We start from the raw sequence: 17,596 nt of genomic DNA, 5'->3' as shown, positions 1-17,596 counted from the left end.
TTCTCATTATTTTATTTGATGGCATTTGGCGGTCAGATGGTGACATGAAATATACCAAAATGGGCCTAGATCAATACCTTGAGTTGTCTAGTTTAAAAATATATAGAGTTTTAGGGGTCAATTTTGCTATACCAAGAGTTAGCCCATTGCATCATTTTAGACATAGCTGCAGATAATCAATAAATAATACAAAATATATACGTGATTGGTCCTAGCTGAACCAGTTAGAAAACAACAAGTTTTTGTAGAATATTATAATTAATTTAAAAAAAATATATATATATATATAATTTCATTTTTGTTACTTTTTTGGCAATTTTACAATAATTTCTTTATTCTGAGTATAAATAGCTAGTTGAAACTGTCATCCACTGAAAACTCTTTTTATGCTCCTACAAATATATAGTTTTCATAGGTAAATAAAAAAAAGAAGCTCTATTTCTGTGTAAAAAAAATATACAATTTCTCTGGTAATTAAAGCAAGTTTTTTTTTTTAAATTCATAGGAGAGAAGGGGTTAAAGACACTCATCTGGAAAAATACAACTACACATACTTGTATCACTAAATTCCCCAAAAAGTATGTATAATGGTTTTAAAAACACAAACAGAAAAAACAATACTCAACATTTATCATGCAACAATGTTTATTGAAAAATAAATCAGTAAAAATCAAAGTTAGACATTCCCCAACATGTGCAGTCTTCTAATATGTAAATCAGCAATATAAACTCCAGTTCCTCTACATCAGGGGTGGGCAACTATCGGCCTTCCAGATGTTATAGACTACATCTTCCATGATGCTTTGTCAGCATTATGGCTGAAAGAGCATTATGGGAGATGTAGTCCATAACATCTGGAGGGCCGATAATTGCCCACCCTTGCAATATATGCAGATACCTAGGTATGGGGCTACTAATTATTGGATCTTTATAATATGTACCATACGCTATGTTTTGAGAACTATCAAAACTCTATTCAAATGTGCTTTACTGTATATTTTTATATGATGTGTTTACATTGGGTATAAGGTCGCCAGCAATCTTTCTACTAGGTCACTCAATGTTATAGGAAATACTACAATTTCTTACTAGGCCGGAACTAGTAGACTTGTGAAACAAACCCGATTCTTAAATATCCAGCTTCTGAAATTGTTTCTCCATTAATACGTTTTAATTAAAAATATATATATTTCCTTTTTTTGCAGACAATTTAGAATTTCAGTAGTCAGTGACTGCCTGTAAAAAGGCTGTTACCCACCTGGGCTTTCTTTTGGACACGTGCAAGCGGCCATAATGGACACATCATCCATACGTCGCCAGGTGAAGAATATTGTACACAATTATTCTGAGGCTGAGGTCAAAGTGCGAGAGGCCACTTCCAATGACCCATGGGGTCCCTCCACTAGCCTAATGTCTGAGATTTCTCAGATGACCTACAATACAGAATTGTTTAATGAGGTGATGATGATGATCTGGAGAAGACTAAATGACAGTGGCAAAAACTGGCGTCACGTATACAAATCTCTCACCCTCCTTGATTACCTGCTAAAAAATGGATCTAACAAAGTGGTGCAGGAATTCAATGAGAATCTCATAAGTGTGCAGACTCTAAAGGATTTTCAGTTTCTTGATCGTGATGGGAAGGACCAAGGAATTAATGTCCGTGAGAAAGCGAAACAGTTAGTCGCTCTAATAAAAGATGAAGAGAAATTAAAAGAGGAGAGAATTCTAGCTCAGAACACAAGGAGAAGGATGTCGTCAAAAGGACCCTCTGCCATCAGCAACCAAATGAGCATCTCCACCAGCCAAGGTACCTCACTATGTCAAAGATAATAGTGTGCTGTAGGTTGTTCTCATGGAGCAATTCAGGGTTCTGTTGTGTAACAATCTACGTCTCTCTCTTACTTTTCAGTTTCTCCCTCAAAACTCTCCTCAGACCTGGAGCAAGTCAGACCCCAGAGCACCGGGGAAGAAGAGCTACAATTACAGCTTGCACTGGCCATGAGCAAAGAAGAGGCAGAAAAGGTCCGTTTCTCCCTTGTTACCTACTACTGTATTTACAGAAAGTTCACTAAAGGAACCTTAAACAGTTAAAGTAATACACCATAAACACCTAGATTACAGGTGGAGAAATATTAGCTCTTTTGTGCACCAATAACATTCACGTTAAATCAATATTGTTTTATTTTTGTGCTCCTTTTACAAGTTAAAAGTAATAGTTTAGTGCTTGAGCAAAAGCCTAGGCCTCACTAACATCTGGATGTCTGATAGCATTGGTGCACTAAATCCCTTACATAATAGACTTCTATGGTGGCGCTTTGAAAAACTCATGATGGCTATAGTATGAGAGCTAAGCTAAAGGTCAAATACTGAGTCCTTAACTAATATGATTTTCTACAACTTTAAAACACTGCAAACATAAATACACATACATATGTACACACACACACACACATATATATATAGGTGTGTAAAGATATATATATATATATATATATATATAGGTATATATATATATATATATATATATATATATATGTATGTATATATATATATATATATATATATATATATATATATATATATATATATATATATATAGGTGTGGGTATATATATAGAGAGAGAGAGAGGTATATATATTTAGGTATTCAGGTCCCCAAGAACGCTATTTTTTCTTTCTTTCATAATTCGAATAGCGCATGCAATTTTAAGCAACTTTTCTTTGTTCTCTTGGAATCTTTATTTGAAAAAGCAGGAATGTAAGCTTAGGAGCCGGCCCATTTTTAGTTCACCACCTGGGTAGCGCTTGCTGATTGGTAGCTAAATGTAGCCAACAATCAGCAAGATCTACCCAGAATGCTGAACCAAAAATGGGCTGGCTCCTAAGCTTACATTCCTGCTTTTTCAAGTAACGATAACAAGAGAAAGAAGAAAAAATCATAATAGGAGTAAATTATAAAGTTGCTTAAAATTGCATGCTCTATCTGAATCATGAAAGAAAAAAAATTGGGTTTTATAACCCTTTTAATGTAATGTTCAATTTGAATTTTTCTAACTCGATTATTACATAATTTGTATCATATTATGCAATCTTCGAATGAGAAAAAGTTCAAATCAATATATTTGTAATAGTATTTCTAATGCTCTCTTTAAATGTAATATTCAAATTATGCAATATTCGAAATAGAAACATTTGAATTGATATATTTGTATCTATTATGTATCAATTTACTAAATTCCCTACCACATGAACTATTGGAATAGTATTTGTTAAATCGAATGTTACATTACAAATTTCGATGTGGATATTCGATCTAATTATAAACATTAGAAAATCAAAGTAACATTTTTTTAATGGATTTTAATGGATTTTCATTCTTATCACCATTCGATTTTCCAAAGCAAATGTCCACAGGACTATTCATTCTACCAAGCAAATTGCACTTTTAGCACATTCGCCCATCCCTAATCTGTCCCTTAATGGCCACAGCCCTGTTTTTTTCTATAAGAGCATACACTTTAATTTAACAGGGGCATCACATGACACAACATAAAACTACTGATCAATAAAATCCTTTAAGTCCATAATTAATACTCTCTTATTTGTTAACACTTCGGTTTTGCATAGTTGAATGAGTAGTGTCAGTCTGGTAGTGTCAGTCTGGTAGTGTCAGTCTGGTAGTGTCAGTCTAGTAGTGTCAGTCTAGTAGTGTCAGTCTAGTAGTGTCAGTCTAGATGCATTGCTTGTAAGACTGTTGCTTATTATGTTTAGTAACAACTGCTTTCATCTTAATTAACAGAAGACACTTCCTTCAGCTCCTGAAGAAGACGAAGAGCTGCAGCTCCAAATGGCCTTGCAACGTAGTAAAGAGGAATATGAAAAGGTATTTACTGTACGCTACACAACCCCTGTACTGTACATCTTGCTCAAAATGGACCTTTACTGCCCCTCTCTCATTGTGAAAAGTAGAAAATGTAGATGTACAGAGCTGTTTAATGTTGTTTATCAAAGGATTAACCTCCACTAGCTGGAATTCATGTCAAAACCAAACTGCCAAATACTATCACCATTTATATCTATGTTTTTATTTGATTTTGAGTCCATCATGTGGCACAATGTTGTATATTTTCTATTAACTTTTTTTTTTCTTCCCAAACAAGCTTTATTAATACATGTAAAACTTACTACATATTGTCCTCTGGGACTTTTCAGGATATGAGGTCCTGTCAGGGTGAGATATCACTAATTGAGAAGGCTTTAATGCAAGATGACCCAGCAGTCAAACAGGAAGAACAGAACACAAGGACCAAAAATGAGGTAAGGGCGTTGTCATGAAGGCCTCTTGATTTTAGGATGTCAGGGGTTAATTTTTCTGTCTTTTCTTGTTTTGCTGTATTTATTTCCTATTTACAATTATTAGAACTATGTATGACAAGAAAAAGACACAAATGCTTTTGTTTATATAGCAATTCCTTTTAAAGCTTGTAAAATGTACATCACTAATCCTGCGGTATTTCCAGAGCCTGGTATCAGCCATAAAACTTGTCATAGTGGACACCAGTATGCCACAGTTTTATAATCATTTACAGGATAATTAGTCTTGTAAACAAATATACTTTATAAGTAATAATGCCTTATGTTTCTTTGGGTAAATGCACTGTGACTCTTTTTTTTTTTTTTTTTTTTTGCTCATAATAAATGTTCCTTTATTTAATTTTGCCTTTGTCTAATATTTGAACCATGTTACAGAAATAGACTGGTGATAATATTATTAATGTGCTTTTTTAGATTCATTTTTGCTAAATTGTGTTTGGGATCTTTAATCTGTTAGTCTGGGTTTTCCTTAAGATTCCCCATATAATAATCTTAGGTGGTGGCAATTTATTGATAGCTTAGTGTGAGTAGCCTTAAAAGGGAATTTTAGGGAACAGACTAGAGAGTGTTGCTAACCTTGGCACCCACTGAACTAAGTCACAGGCTCTCCTGGAGAGGCTAGACTGTGACAACTTGGTTAAAGTGGAACAAGTCTATTAACCCTTTCTGTGCCAAACAAGTTACTGGTGGAGAGTCGGTTAACCCTGAGCATCACAGGTGTGTCGAAATAAATACATAAATATATATATATATATACACACAGAGAGAGAGAGAGTATATCAACAATGAATCACTGCATTTAATAAGGCATGCTTACGAAATAAATATTTCAAAACATTTAAAACTACCTTTTTGAACGACAAATTTGCATTATTTTATAGTACATGAGCACACCCCTTGAAAAGCCTTTTGATCGTTGTGTTTTTATCCCCTGTGCTGTGACAAGTTAGAGACAGAAATCAGTAAGCTCCTACAATGATCAAGAAATAACTGTGTAGCATGTTACAGGTTCACAGGTCTGAAATCTAAAAATTGCATTCCAGCTTTTCTGTGGGCATTAAAAATATATCATTCAGGGATAAATTACAGAAAAAAATGGGCAACATAAGTATTAAATGTACACTGTAAAGGTTTTTGATTTATTATACATAATTAAAATTTTGTGAGGAATTACATTTTGGGTTTGAACTAGAAAACCTCTACATTTTAGACTATTCATGAACATGTTTAATTTTTAAAAGTAGCTAATTGTTTTTTTTTTGTTTTTTTTTTTAAAGTCCCATTTGTCAGACCTTGTTGATCTCTTTGGTCCAACTGAAACATCTACTCATTCATCTTACAACATCTGGGGTCTTCCTGATACTGTGTCTGTACCGCCAGTTAGATCTGCTTCGTATGGATCCTTATCCCCTCCATGGGGAACAGTAAGTAAGTGGCCAACGTAACAAAAACTAATGACATTAAATGGAGGTATACGTCAAGTGTATTCAGGAGATGTGCTCTCTTTGCAGAACAGAGCGTGTTAAAAAAGGCGGTTTCAACTATTTATTTTTAATAGATCATGACCTTTATAATGCCCCTAGGGGCCAATCTCACCTGCTAATTGGTCAGTATGCTTTGGTGCGCTGGTATGACTGACAGGCGAGAGAGCATGGCATACACCAGGGATGGCCAACTGGCAGCACATGGGCCACACATGGCCCTCTGCATTAGTTTTTGTGGCCCCTGGGGAAAGGTGGAACTAAAAATGTGTGCTTAGGAGATTTATGGAAAAGGGTCACACAAAGTGACTACAGCTTTTTGGAGGGGAAAACACCATACAGGGTATATCCAGCTCAAATGGATTAAACAATAAATACAATTGGTTTTACATCCTCTAAATATATTTGTTATTGTCACTACATCACAACATGAAATCCTGTAATTTCAAATATCATCTATTACTAACACACATCATTTCATTGTGATATTTATTTTTTTAAAACTCGTAAGTATGGAAAAACAACCCTGCCGTTCTTACAGATAAAAGTCTTATTTTGATTAATAAAAAAGTGTAAGTTAAAATTACACTAATGCAAATATTTAATACATAAAGGTATTGCATGAAAGCATTTGCGTTGCAATGTTTTTATTGGATCTCATGTGCTGTGCAACATTACATGTGACTGGCTATTAATATACACCTACATTACAAGTTTTGCATTCGGGTTTTGACGCTGAAAAAAATGGTAATTTCAGCGTTAAAACAGCACCGCCATTACAAGCCTTGTCGGTATAGCTTTACCGCAAGCCTTTAAGCCTGTAACGCAACGTCAGTCCCGCACACGTAAAAATTATGTTTTTTCATGGGACTTCCATAGCGCAGCCATTACGAGTTTTGTGGAGAGGCAAAAAAGCTTGCGTTGCAGCCTATACCAACAAGATCCGTTTCTTTCATGTAATTAGCAAGAGTCCATGAGCTAGTGACGTATGGGATATACATTCCTACCAGGAGGGGCAAAGTTTCCCAAACCTTAAAATGCCTATAAATACACCCCTCACCACACCCACAATTCAGTTTTACAAACTTTGCCTCCCGTGGAGGTGGTGAAGTAAGTTTGTGCTAGATTCTTCGTTGATATGCGCTCCGCAGCAGGCTGGAGCCCGGTTTTCCTCTCAGCGTGCAGTGAATGTCAGAGGGATGTGAAGAGAGTATTGCCTATTTGAATTCAATGGTCTCCTTCTACGGGATCTATTTCATAGGTTCTCTGTTATCGGTCGTAGAGATTCATCTCTTACCTCCCTTTTCAGATCGATCGACGATATACTCTTATATATACCATTTCCTCTACTGATTCTCGTTTCAGTACTGGTTTGGCTTTCTACTATATGTAGATGAGTGTCCTGGGGTAAGTAAGTCTTATTTTCTGTGACACTCTAAGCTATGGTTGGGCACTTTTATATAAAGTTCTAAATATATGTGTTTAAACATTTATTTGCCTTGATTCAGGATGTTCAATATTCCTTATTTCAGACAGTCAGTTTCATTATTTGAGATAATGCATTTGAATATTAAAATTTTCTTACCTTTTAAAATTTGACTTTTTTTCCTGTGGGCTGTTAGGCTTGCGGGGGCTGAAAATGCTTCATTTTATTGCGTCATTCTTGGCGTGGACTTTTTTGGCGCAAAAAATTTCTTCGTCATTTCCGGCGTCATACTTGTCACCGGAAGTTGTTTGTATGTGCGTCATTTTTTTTACTTTTTTTGCACCAAAGATGTCGGCGTTACCAGATGTGGCGTCATTTTTGGCGCCAAAGCATTTAGGCGCCAAATAGTGTGGGCGTCTTTTTTGGCGCTAAAAAATATGGGCATCATTATTGTCTCCACATTATTTAAGTCTCATTGTTTATTTGCTTCTGGTTGCTAGAAGCTTGTTCATTGGCATTTTTTCCCATTCCTGAAACTGTCATTTAAGGAATTTGATAGATTTTGCTTTATATGTTGTTTTTTCTATTACATATTGCAAGATGTCTCAGATTGACCCTGGATCAAAAGCTACTTCTGGAAAAACGCTTGACTGAGTTCAGTCCTACCAAAGCTAAGTTCATTTATTTTAAATGTTATGAATGTTTATCTTTAGCTGTGGTTTGTAATAAGTTATTATGATAAACTTTTACATGCAGAATCCATTAGTATTTATGCTTTATATATTGCCATTCTTTTTACATCTTATGTACAAGAAATATTTAGAAGATTTATAAAAAATATTTTTCTGATTCTATTTTAAAGGCTTTGTCTGACATTGTGCCTTCTAATAAAATTTTTTAGGTCTTTTTCACTTCTTTTTTAATTATTGAAGTTTCAAATGACCAACAACATACTGATTTATCCTTCTCTGATGATGTTTTTTTCTCATTCAGAATTTTTTTCATCAGATATTGACACTAACAAATCTACTTTTTTATTATTTTTTTATTAAAGTACATTTGTTCTTTGTTGAAAAGGTGTTGATTATTTTGGATATTAAGGTAACTAGTTCTTTTTCAAGACTAGCTAACACTATTTCTGCTTATTTTTCTTCTGTGTTTTCAGAGGTTTTCTTTCCAATTCCTCATACTAGGGAATGGAATAGGCTGAGAATTTTCTTTTATTCCTTCTTCAAAGGTTTTAAACTATATTCTTTGCCAGCAGTTAAATTCAATTTGGAGGGTTCTCCTATTTATTGGAGCTATCTCTACTCCTACTAATTATGCTATTGTTTCTATAGCAAAATAGTATTTATTTTCCTTTAGATGGTTGTATCTTATTTATGGAAAATTATTTAGTTTCAGGTACTTTTCTTGGTCCTGTGATTTATTTGGATGTTGTAATTGCTTCATTTTGTTCTGTTTACTTTAAGATCAAGTATCAGATTATGATTTATTTTAGCATTGTTAAGGGACAACATTTACTAGACTAGGTGCTGTTGCATTTGTCTTGTTGTTTTGCATTTTTTGATTATGCAAGTCCACTGTATTGACTGGTCCTTTAACTGGACTATCATGCTAATAATTTCATTTGTGTCTTCATTTTATTGAATATTTTCGCAAATGAGGGTTAATCTATGTCTTTAGCTATTTTAGCTAGAAGAATTTTGTGATTTTTAAAAATCCATATTTCTTTTGTTCTAAGATAATCAATTATTTGTTTTATAATTGGATTCAATTCTTAACTGTTACTCTGGGCTTCAAGATTGAGTTCTAAGACTAAAACTAAGCTTATACTAGTTTGGTTGTTCTTATTAAGGAAAAAATTCCTGAATTCTTTCCCAAGTAACATGTTTTTAATTGGAAATTTTTCAGTTCGAAATCAGCTCCCTAAAATTGTGATGTACGTGCCGTATTCCAGCTTGGCCGGCAAGGGGCAGGTTAAGACTTCTTTGAAATTTATTTGGTTCTATTCGGTCCAAATTTCTTTGATTTTATTCCAGTAAGGCTAACACTTTCTTTAAGTGTGTTTCGGTCCTGTATATTTTGGGTACTGTTGAAGCATGGCTGGGCACCCATGGGGTTCAAGGGATGCTCAGACCTGGAATCTTCTGGGGTATTTCTTCCAGTTCCATTTTTAGAAACTGGGTTTTGGAGTTTTATTCAAACTATTCTGCCTTTTTTAAGTCAGTGATAGCATTATTTGTTTTCATTAGATACAATAAATGCATATTTAAATTTTTCTGTTTTCATTCAGATTATTTTCTGAGGATGCGGAATCTCATATGATTCACTTTGCTCTTCAGGACATAGTTAGAGGATCTTTTTTTCAAAAGCTCTTGATTCCTTACACAAGGGTCATCTTGTTTAGGTTTCCAGATAGTTTGTGTCACTGTCTTTGTCTCTATCAGACAAGAGACAATTTTATTGTGTTCCGTTTGTCGGTACCTTTAGTCTCTATTATTTCCTTCAGTTGCTATATATGCATAGAAGTTTTAGGTCTTATGGCCACAGCATTGGATTTAATTCCCTTTGCTCATTTTCAATAGAAATAACCTTTCCAGTCTTTTATGCTGAATTATGGTGCAGGGTTTCTAGGATTTCGCATTTTAAATCTTCGAATCCTAATATTTATCTCTCTTGATTTGGTGGTTAAGATCACCATCATTTAGTTCTACAGGTCTCTTTCAACCTGGACCATGATCTCTACAGATGTGAGTCTTTTTGGTTGGGAGGCTGTCTGAGGATCTCTGTCAGCACAAGGGGTTTGGAAATCTCAGGAGGCGAGATTACCATTTGATATTTTAGAACTCCGTGCTTTCTCAGAGTTTTTCAGTTAGTTTCTTTTTGAAGAAGAGACGTTTAATGTTTTTCAGACAATATCACTACTATGGTGTATGTCAATCATCAGTCCTTAGGCTGTGACAGAAGTGTCTCGGATATTAGCTTGGGCTAAATCCAGCTCCTATCTAAATTCTGTGTTTTTTTTTCCCCAGGTATAGATATTTGGGAAGCGGATTATCTCTGTTAATCAAGCTTTTCTTCTCTTAACCAGATATGTTTTTCATCTCATCTGAATAAAGAACTTCCCAGGGGCCTATTAAGGTCCGGGAATCTTCAGGCGGAAGTAGTGTATGCATTGACATTTCTTTGGAATTATCTTTTTGCCTATTTCTTTCCGCCTCTAGTTCTTCTTCCAAAATTCTTATGGAGTATTTGTTTGTTATGCTGGTAGCTCCAGCATGGCCTCTCAGGTTTTGGTATACAAATCTCATTCGGATGGCCAGTTGCCAACGTTGGACACCTCAGTTTAAACCAGACCTTTTCTTTCTCAAGGCCATTTTTTCCATCAGGATCTCAAATCATTACATTTGAAGGGATGGAGATTGAACGCTTGGTTTTTAGTCATAGAGGTTTATCTGACTCATTGATTAATACTATGTTTCAGGCTCATAAATCTGTCTCTAGAAAGATTTATATTGAGTCTGGAAGACCTACTTTTCTTGGCATTCTTTTAAAATTCATAGAATTTTATTATTTTTTCAGGTTGGTTTGGATAAGGTTTTGTCTTCAATTATTTGTTAGGACAAATCTCTACTCTTTCTGTTCTTTTTTCACAGAAAGATTGCTAATCTTCCTGATATTCATTGTGTTGTACAGGCTTTGGTCCATATCAAGCCTGTCATTAATTCATTCTCTCCTCTTTGGAGTCTCAATTTGGTACTGAGGGCTTTACAGGCTCCTCCGTTTGAAACTATGCATTTTCTGAACGTTAAATTACTTTCTTGGAAAAGTATTGTTCCTTTTGGTTATTTCTTCTACTCGAAGAGTTTTTTGAGTTATCTGCTCTTTTTTGTGAATATCCTTTTCTGATTTTTCATCAGGATAAGGCAGTGTTACTTCCTGATATTCATCATTTTTTTCAGGTTTTGATTCGTATCAAGCCTGTCATTAAGCCAATTTCTCCTCCTTGGAGTCTTTATTGGGTTCTGAAGGTTTTTCAGGCTCTTCTATTTTGAGCATATGCTTGCTCTGGACATTCATTACTTTCATGGAAAGTATTGTTCTTTTTTGACATCTCTTCAGTTAGAACAGTTTTTGAATTATCTGTTCTTTCTTGTGAATCTCCTTGTTCTGACTTTTCATCAGGATAAGGTGTTTTTTTGCTGTCCTCATTTCAATTTTCACCTAAGTTGTGAATTCTAACAACATTAGTGGAGGAATTATTGTCTTTTCCTTGTGTCCTAATCCTAAGAATTCTTTGGTAAGATTCTTACATTCTTTAGGATGTGGTAAGAGTTTTTTTGAAATATTATGTTGAAGCTACTCAGATTTCAGACAGACTTCTAGTCTATTTGTTATCTTTTCTGGTTTTAGGAAGGTCAGAAGGCTTCTGCCATTTCTTTGGCATCTTGGTTAAGCTTTTGATTCATCATGCTTATTTGGAGTCGGATTATTCCCCGTCTCAGAGGATTACGGCTCATTCTACTAGGTCAGTTTCTACTTCCTGGGCTTTTTAAGAATGAAGCTTTTGTTGTTCAATTTGCAAAGCAATGACTTGGTCTTCTTTGCATAATTTTACTAAATTCTACCATTTTGATGTTTTCTCTTCTTTAGAAGCAGTTTTTGGTAGAATGGTACTTCAGGCAGCTGTTTCAGTTTGATTCTTCTGCTTATAATTTCAGTTTTTTTCATTATTAAAAGTGAAACTTTTGATTTGGGTAGTGGATTCATTTTTCAGCGGAATTGGCTGTCTTTATTTTATCCCTCCCTCTCTAGTGACTCTTGCGTGGAAGTTCCACATCTTGGGTATTTATATCCCATACGTCACTAGCTCATGGACTCTTGCTAATTACATGAAAGAAAACATAATTTATGTAAGAACTTACCTGATAAATTCATTTCTTTCATATTAGCAAGAGTCCATGAGGCCCACCCTTTTTTGTGGTGGTTATGATTTTTTTGTACAAAGCACAATTATTCCAATTCCTTATTTTTTTTTATGCTTTCGCTCTTTTCTTATCACTCCACTTCTTGGCTATTCGTTAAACTGAATTGTGGGTGTGGTGAGGGGTGTATTTATAGGCATTTTAAGGTTTGGGAAACTTTGCCCCTCCTGGTAGGAATGTATATCCCATACGTCACTAGCTCATGGACTCTTGCTAATATGAAAGAAATGAATTTATCAGGTAAGTTCTTACATAAATTATGTTTTTGCAATCTGAGAGCAGTAGTTATGAGTTTTATGCTACAAAACTATTACATAAAACTCATGACTAAGTACACTAAACACCCATAAACTACCTATTAACCCGTAAACCGAGGCCCTCCTGCATCGCAAATACTATATTAAAGTTCTACTACCAAAAGAAGAAAGTATACACAAAAATAGCACTCCCAGGTCACATAGAAATTATAAGAATATATTAGATGTAGTCCAAAGATAGAGTGTGGGGAGACAGGAACTTAACTAAAATTAAAATATAACTTTTATTGGGGTTTGCAGATAAAACATAGGAAAATTAGAATTTTAAAATTACACTCAAGCTTCGACTGTAGTCAAGTAAAATAATGTGGCAATAATAAGTGTACAGAGATGGAACCAAGAGATACTCTAAGGTTAGGTTGTCTGTCAGAATATTAGCTTGCTTCTCCACTGTGATCAGAGAAAAGAACTATTCGTTGTATTGCTGAATAGAACGTCAATGCAGGTAAGTGGCAACCTATATTTATCAGGTAAAGAATGGCTAATCTGGACCACTCAGGTGTTAAAGGGTATTACACCTTGGTATATTAAGTGGATAATATCTACTTCTGTTATCTATGGTAAACACTGTCCATTTGTATTGGGTAAATGAATTGCCCAGGTGCTATTACAGAACTGCTTGTATGCATTTAAACACAAAGTGATAATAGCCGTTGTGCATGACTGTTAAGAATGTGCCACTGACAGTTCGATAATGTATGGTATGTAATCCAATAGGATGCTTTCATACAGGGTGACACTCAGTACAACAAATGTGATAACATGGATTGGGTTATTTCCAAAGTTGCAGCTGAATTTGCAAAGCGGATATGTGCTTAGAGTCAGAATTACTGACTATCACTGTATGTGTAGCAACCTAATTAAAAAAGTTGTATGGCTCATATACTGTCCACACAATTATTTTATACCACAACTGTTTTGAAGATTATTGGTATATCCGTATTCATTTATTAGCCATAAGTACAGTATGTGTTGGCTGCTTAGGTTATACGTCGTATAGTCACCATACAAGTTGTAGGCCTTAAAGGTATTACCTTAACTCGGTTTAACTAGCAAGTTTATACAACATTACTTACTAATATATGTATCTAAAATTACACCTTAATGGCAGGTCCTCAGCTAGAGGTGTATTCATAATTACGAGTGGTGATTCGATACAATTAGTATTTCTGATCAGAGCAGGAGTGATAGTGTATCCGTGTGGTTATGTAAAAACAAACAGCTCGTTAAGCATGTGTTCACCTTGGTTCAACTAAGACTGAGTGCCTTAACAGTTACAGGTGTCACTATGTATTTAAATTGAAATATACGTTGGATATCTACATTAATGATATCTATCTATATGGTTGTAATGAGTCACTGACTTAGTAGCCTTAATTAATATAAGTGCCTGTATAGCATGAAGCACTTTGCGGTACCATTATATAAAGTATAATTAAAGTGGCGTTTTATTATTATTTAAGCGGCCAATGCAGTCGATTAATGGAGTAACCGCAATGCGGCTGTTGTCTGGAACCTGCCTTATCGTGGCGTTAATAACACTTGTATAAAAATAGAGGCCACTGATTTAAACCGGTTAGAAAAACCGAAGTTGTAAAATGGAACTTCGTTAACAGTATAGCCGCTTTGTTTGAGATACGCTGGGTACTGATTATTAGTTATACTTGATACTTGAGTAGAATGTTAAATATATATGAGATGCACCATGCTATATTGTGCTTTTGTGCAACTGTTTGAATTTTTGTGCTGTTTACTTGTTCAAGTTGTAATTTGTCAAGTAAGATTTAGTGCGGTTGCACCGCTTGCACCATTGCCAAACAAGCAATGGATGTACCACTTGCACTTGTGCTTACTTACGATGTAGGGTTAAAGGTACTACCACCGGATTACACTTGCACGCTGGTTAGTCAAAAAATAATTTAGCGGCTGTGACTTATCTTTAAATACGCTGTTGTTTGGCATTAATGAACCCACGTACTCGCTGCATTAAACATATGCCGGCAATCTACTACTCACTGCATTAAATGTTGTTGTGCACTTGCTAGTGATTGAATTAAATATGCTACCTGGTGTGGTCAGGAATTGCCTATAAGTAAGAGCACTCTGGCATACTTTGACACTTAATAGTTAAATATAGGGTAAATATTGCCAATTATTATACACTTGCCAGACATGGTTATTTCATATATGTAAGCAAATATAGATGCATTCTGGACTAGTGCGTGAAAGGACTACAGTAATAAGTTCGAAAGCTTAAGGCTTACTAAAAACACAGGAGCTCCTAGGACTCCTCACCATTGCCCTAGCGTCCCTAACATGTTTCGCCACATAACGTGGCTTTCTCAAAGGTGCTTTAATTATACTTTATATAATGGTACCGCAAAGTGCTTCGTGCTATACAGGCACTTATATTAATTAAGGCTACTACACGGATACACTATCACTCCTGCTCTGATCAGAAATACTAATTGTATCGAATCACCACTTGTAATTATGAATACACCTCTAGCTGAGGACCTGCCATTAAGGTGTAATTTTAGATACATATATTAGTAAGTAATGTTGTATAAACTTGCTAGTTAAACCGAGTTAAAGGACCAGTCAACACATTAGATTTGCATAATCAACAAATGCAAGATAACAAGACAATGCAATAGCACTTAGTCCGAACTTCAAATGAGTAGTAGATTTTTTAATAACAAATTTCAAAGTTATGTATATTTCCACTCCCCTTGTACCATGTGATGGCAATCAGCCAATCACAAATGCATATACGTATAGTCTGTGAATTCTTGCACATGCTCAGTAGGATCTGGGGACTCAAAAATAGTAAATATAAAAGACTGTGCACATTTTTTTTAATGGAAGTAAATTGGAAAGTTGTTTAAAATTACATACTGTATCTGAATCATGAAAATTTAATTTAACCTGAGTGTCCCTTTAAGGTAATACCTTTAATGCCTACAAATTGTATGGTGACTATACGACGTATAACCTAAGCAGCCAACACATACTGTACTTATGGCTAATAAATGAATATGGATATACCAATAATCTTCAAAACAGTTGTGGTATAAAATAATTGTGTGGACCGTATATGAGCCATACAACTTTTTTAATTAGGTTGCTACACATACAGTGATAGTCAGTAATTCTGACTCTAAGCACATATCCGCTTTGCAAATTCAGCTGCAACTTTGGAAATAACCCAATCCATGTTATCACATTTGTTGTACTGAGTGTCACCCTGTATGAAAGCATCCTATTGGATTACATACCATACATTATCGAACTGTCAGTGGCACATTCTTAACAGTAATGCACAACGGCTATTATCACTTTGTGTTTAAATGCATACAAGCAGTTCTGTAATAGCACCTGGGCAATTCATTTACCCAATACAAAGGGACAGTGTTTACCATAGATAACAGAAGTAGATATTATCCACTTAATATACCAAGGTGTAGTACCCTTTAACACCTGAGTGGTCCAGATTAGCCATTCTTTACCTGATAAATATAGGTTGCCACTTACCTGCATTGACGTTCTATTCAGCAATACAACGAATAGTTCTTTTCTCTGATCACAGTGGAGAAGCAAGCTAATATTCTGACAGACAACCTAACCTGAGAGTATCTCTTGGTTCCATCTCTGTACACTTATTATTGCCACATTATTTTACTTGACTACAGTCGAAGCTTGAGTGTAATTTTAAAATTCTAATTTTCCTATGTTTTATCTGCAAACCCCAATAAAAGTTCTATTTTAATTTTAGTTAAGTTCCTGTCTCCCCACACTCTATCTTTGGACTACATATAGTCTTATCATTTCTATGTGACCTGGGAGTGCTATTTTTGTGTATACTTTCTTCTTTTGGTAGTAGAAATTCAAGGACTTACACACAGCACCCATACTTAGCCATATTAATAGGCTATCTAGATATAAGGCTATTCCAGTCAGCTAGATACCAAACCAGGCAGGTCTCTTATACACCAGTAGTGCCATTGGTAATCTTCTTCTCTTTGTAAATAAACTATATTAAAGTTATTAACCCCTAATCTGCCGCTCCCGACATCGCCGCCACTAATAAAATTTATTAACCCCATATTCCGCCGCTCCCCGACATCGCCGCCACTATACTAAAGTTATTAACCCCTATTTCCCTGCACCCCAACATTGCCCACACTATAATAAAGATATTAACCCCTAATCTGCCGCTCCCCAACACCGCCGCCACTATAATAAACCTATTAACCCCTAAACCTCTGGCCTCCCACATCACTACCACTAAATAAATCTATTAACCCCTAAACTGCCAGCCCCCCACATCGCAACAACCTAAATTAAACTATATTAACCCCTAAACCTAACCCTAACGCTTACACCCCCCTAACTTTAACATAATTAAAATAGAGCTAAATTAAAATTACAATTATTAACTAAATAATACCTATTTAAAACTAAAAACATGCTTACCTGTGAAATAAAACCTAAGCTAGCTACAATATAACTAATAGTTATATTGTAGCTAGCTTAGGTTTTATTTTTATTTCACAGGTAAGTTTGTATTTATTTTAACTAGGTAGACTAGTTAGTAAATAGTTATTAACTATTTAATAACTACCTAGTTAAAATAAATACAAACTTACCTGTGAAATAAAACCTAAGCTGCCTTACTAAAGGCACTAAAACCTAACATTACAAAAAAAAAAAAAACTACCTTAACAAAAAATAAAAAAACACTAAAATTACAAAAAAACAACCTACCATTACAAAAAATAACAAACAAAATTATCCAAAACAATAAAAATGATTCCTATTCTAATACCCTTTAAAAAAAAAACAACCCCAAAATAAAACCCCTAATCTATAATAAACTACCAAGGGCCCTTAAAAGGGCCTTTTATGGGCCCCTTAAAGGGCCTTTTGTAGAGCATTGCCCTAAAGATATCAGCTCTTTTTCTACTTAAGAAAAACGAATACCCCTAACAGTATACAACCCCCCAC

The 17,596-nt window shown here is 34.9% G+C and overlaps 1 protein-coding gene across 3 annotated transcripts in view; it reads left to right on the top strand.

Annotated features, from left to right (window-relative positions):
• Positions 1–17,596, top strand: part of EPN3 (epsin 3) — an 85,376-nt gene that overhangs the window by 49,815 nt on the left and 17,965 nt on the right. For 2 of the 3 annotated variants that reach the window (XM_053708790.1, XM_053708782.1), the window contains exons 2-6: positions 1,206–1,810; positions 1,913–2,025; positions 3,803–3,886; positions 4,216–4,320; positions 5,655–5,805. In XM_053708790.1, the coding sequence (XP_053564765.1) occupies positions 1,294–1,810; positions 1,913–2,025; positions 3,803–3,886; positions 4,216–4,320; positions 5,655–5,805 (970 nt within the window). In that variant the 5' untranslated portion in view covers positions 1,206–1,293. Of the gene's footprint in view, positions 1–559; positions 579–1,205; positions 1,811–1,912; positions 2,026–3,802; positions 3,887–4,215; positions 4,321–5,654; positions 5,806–17,596 lie in introns of those variants that run through there. The other variant, XM_053708799.1, reaches the window with a different exon arrangement.

The sequence above is a fragment of the Bombina bombina genome, chromosome 1 (genome assembly GCF_027579735.1).
Source record: "Bombina bombina isolate aBomBom1 chromosome 1, aBomBom1.pri, whole genome shotgun sequence".
Classification (NCBI taxonomy): Eukaryota; Metazoa; Chordata; class Amphibia; order Anura; family Bombinatoridae; genus Bombina; species Bombina bombina.
This window is presented reverse-complemented; position numbering and strand designations above follow the sequence as displayed.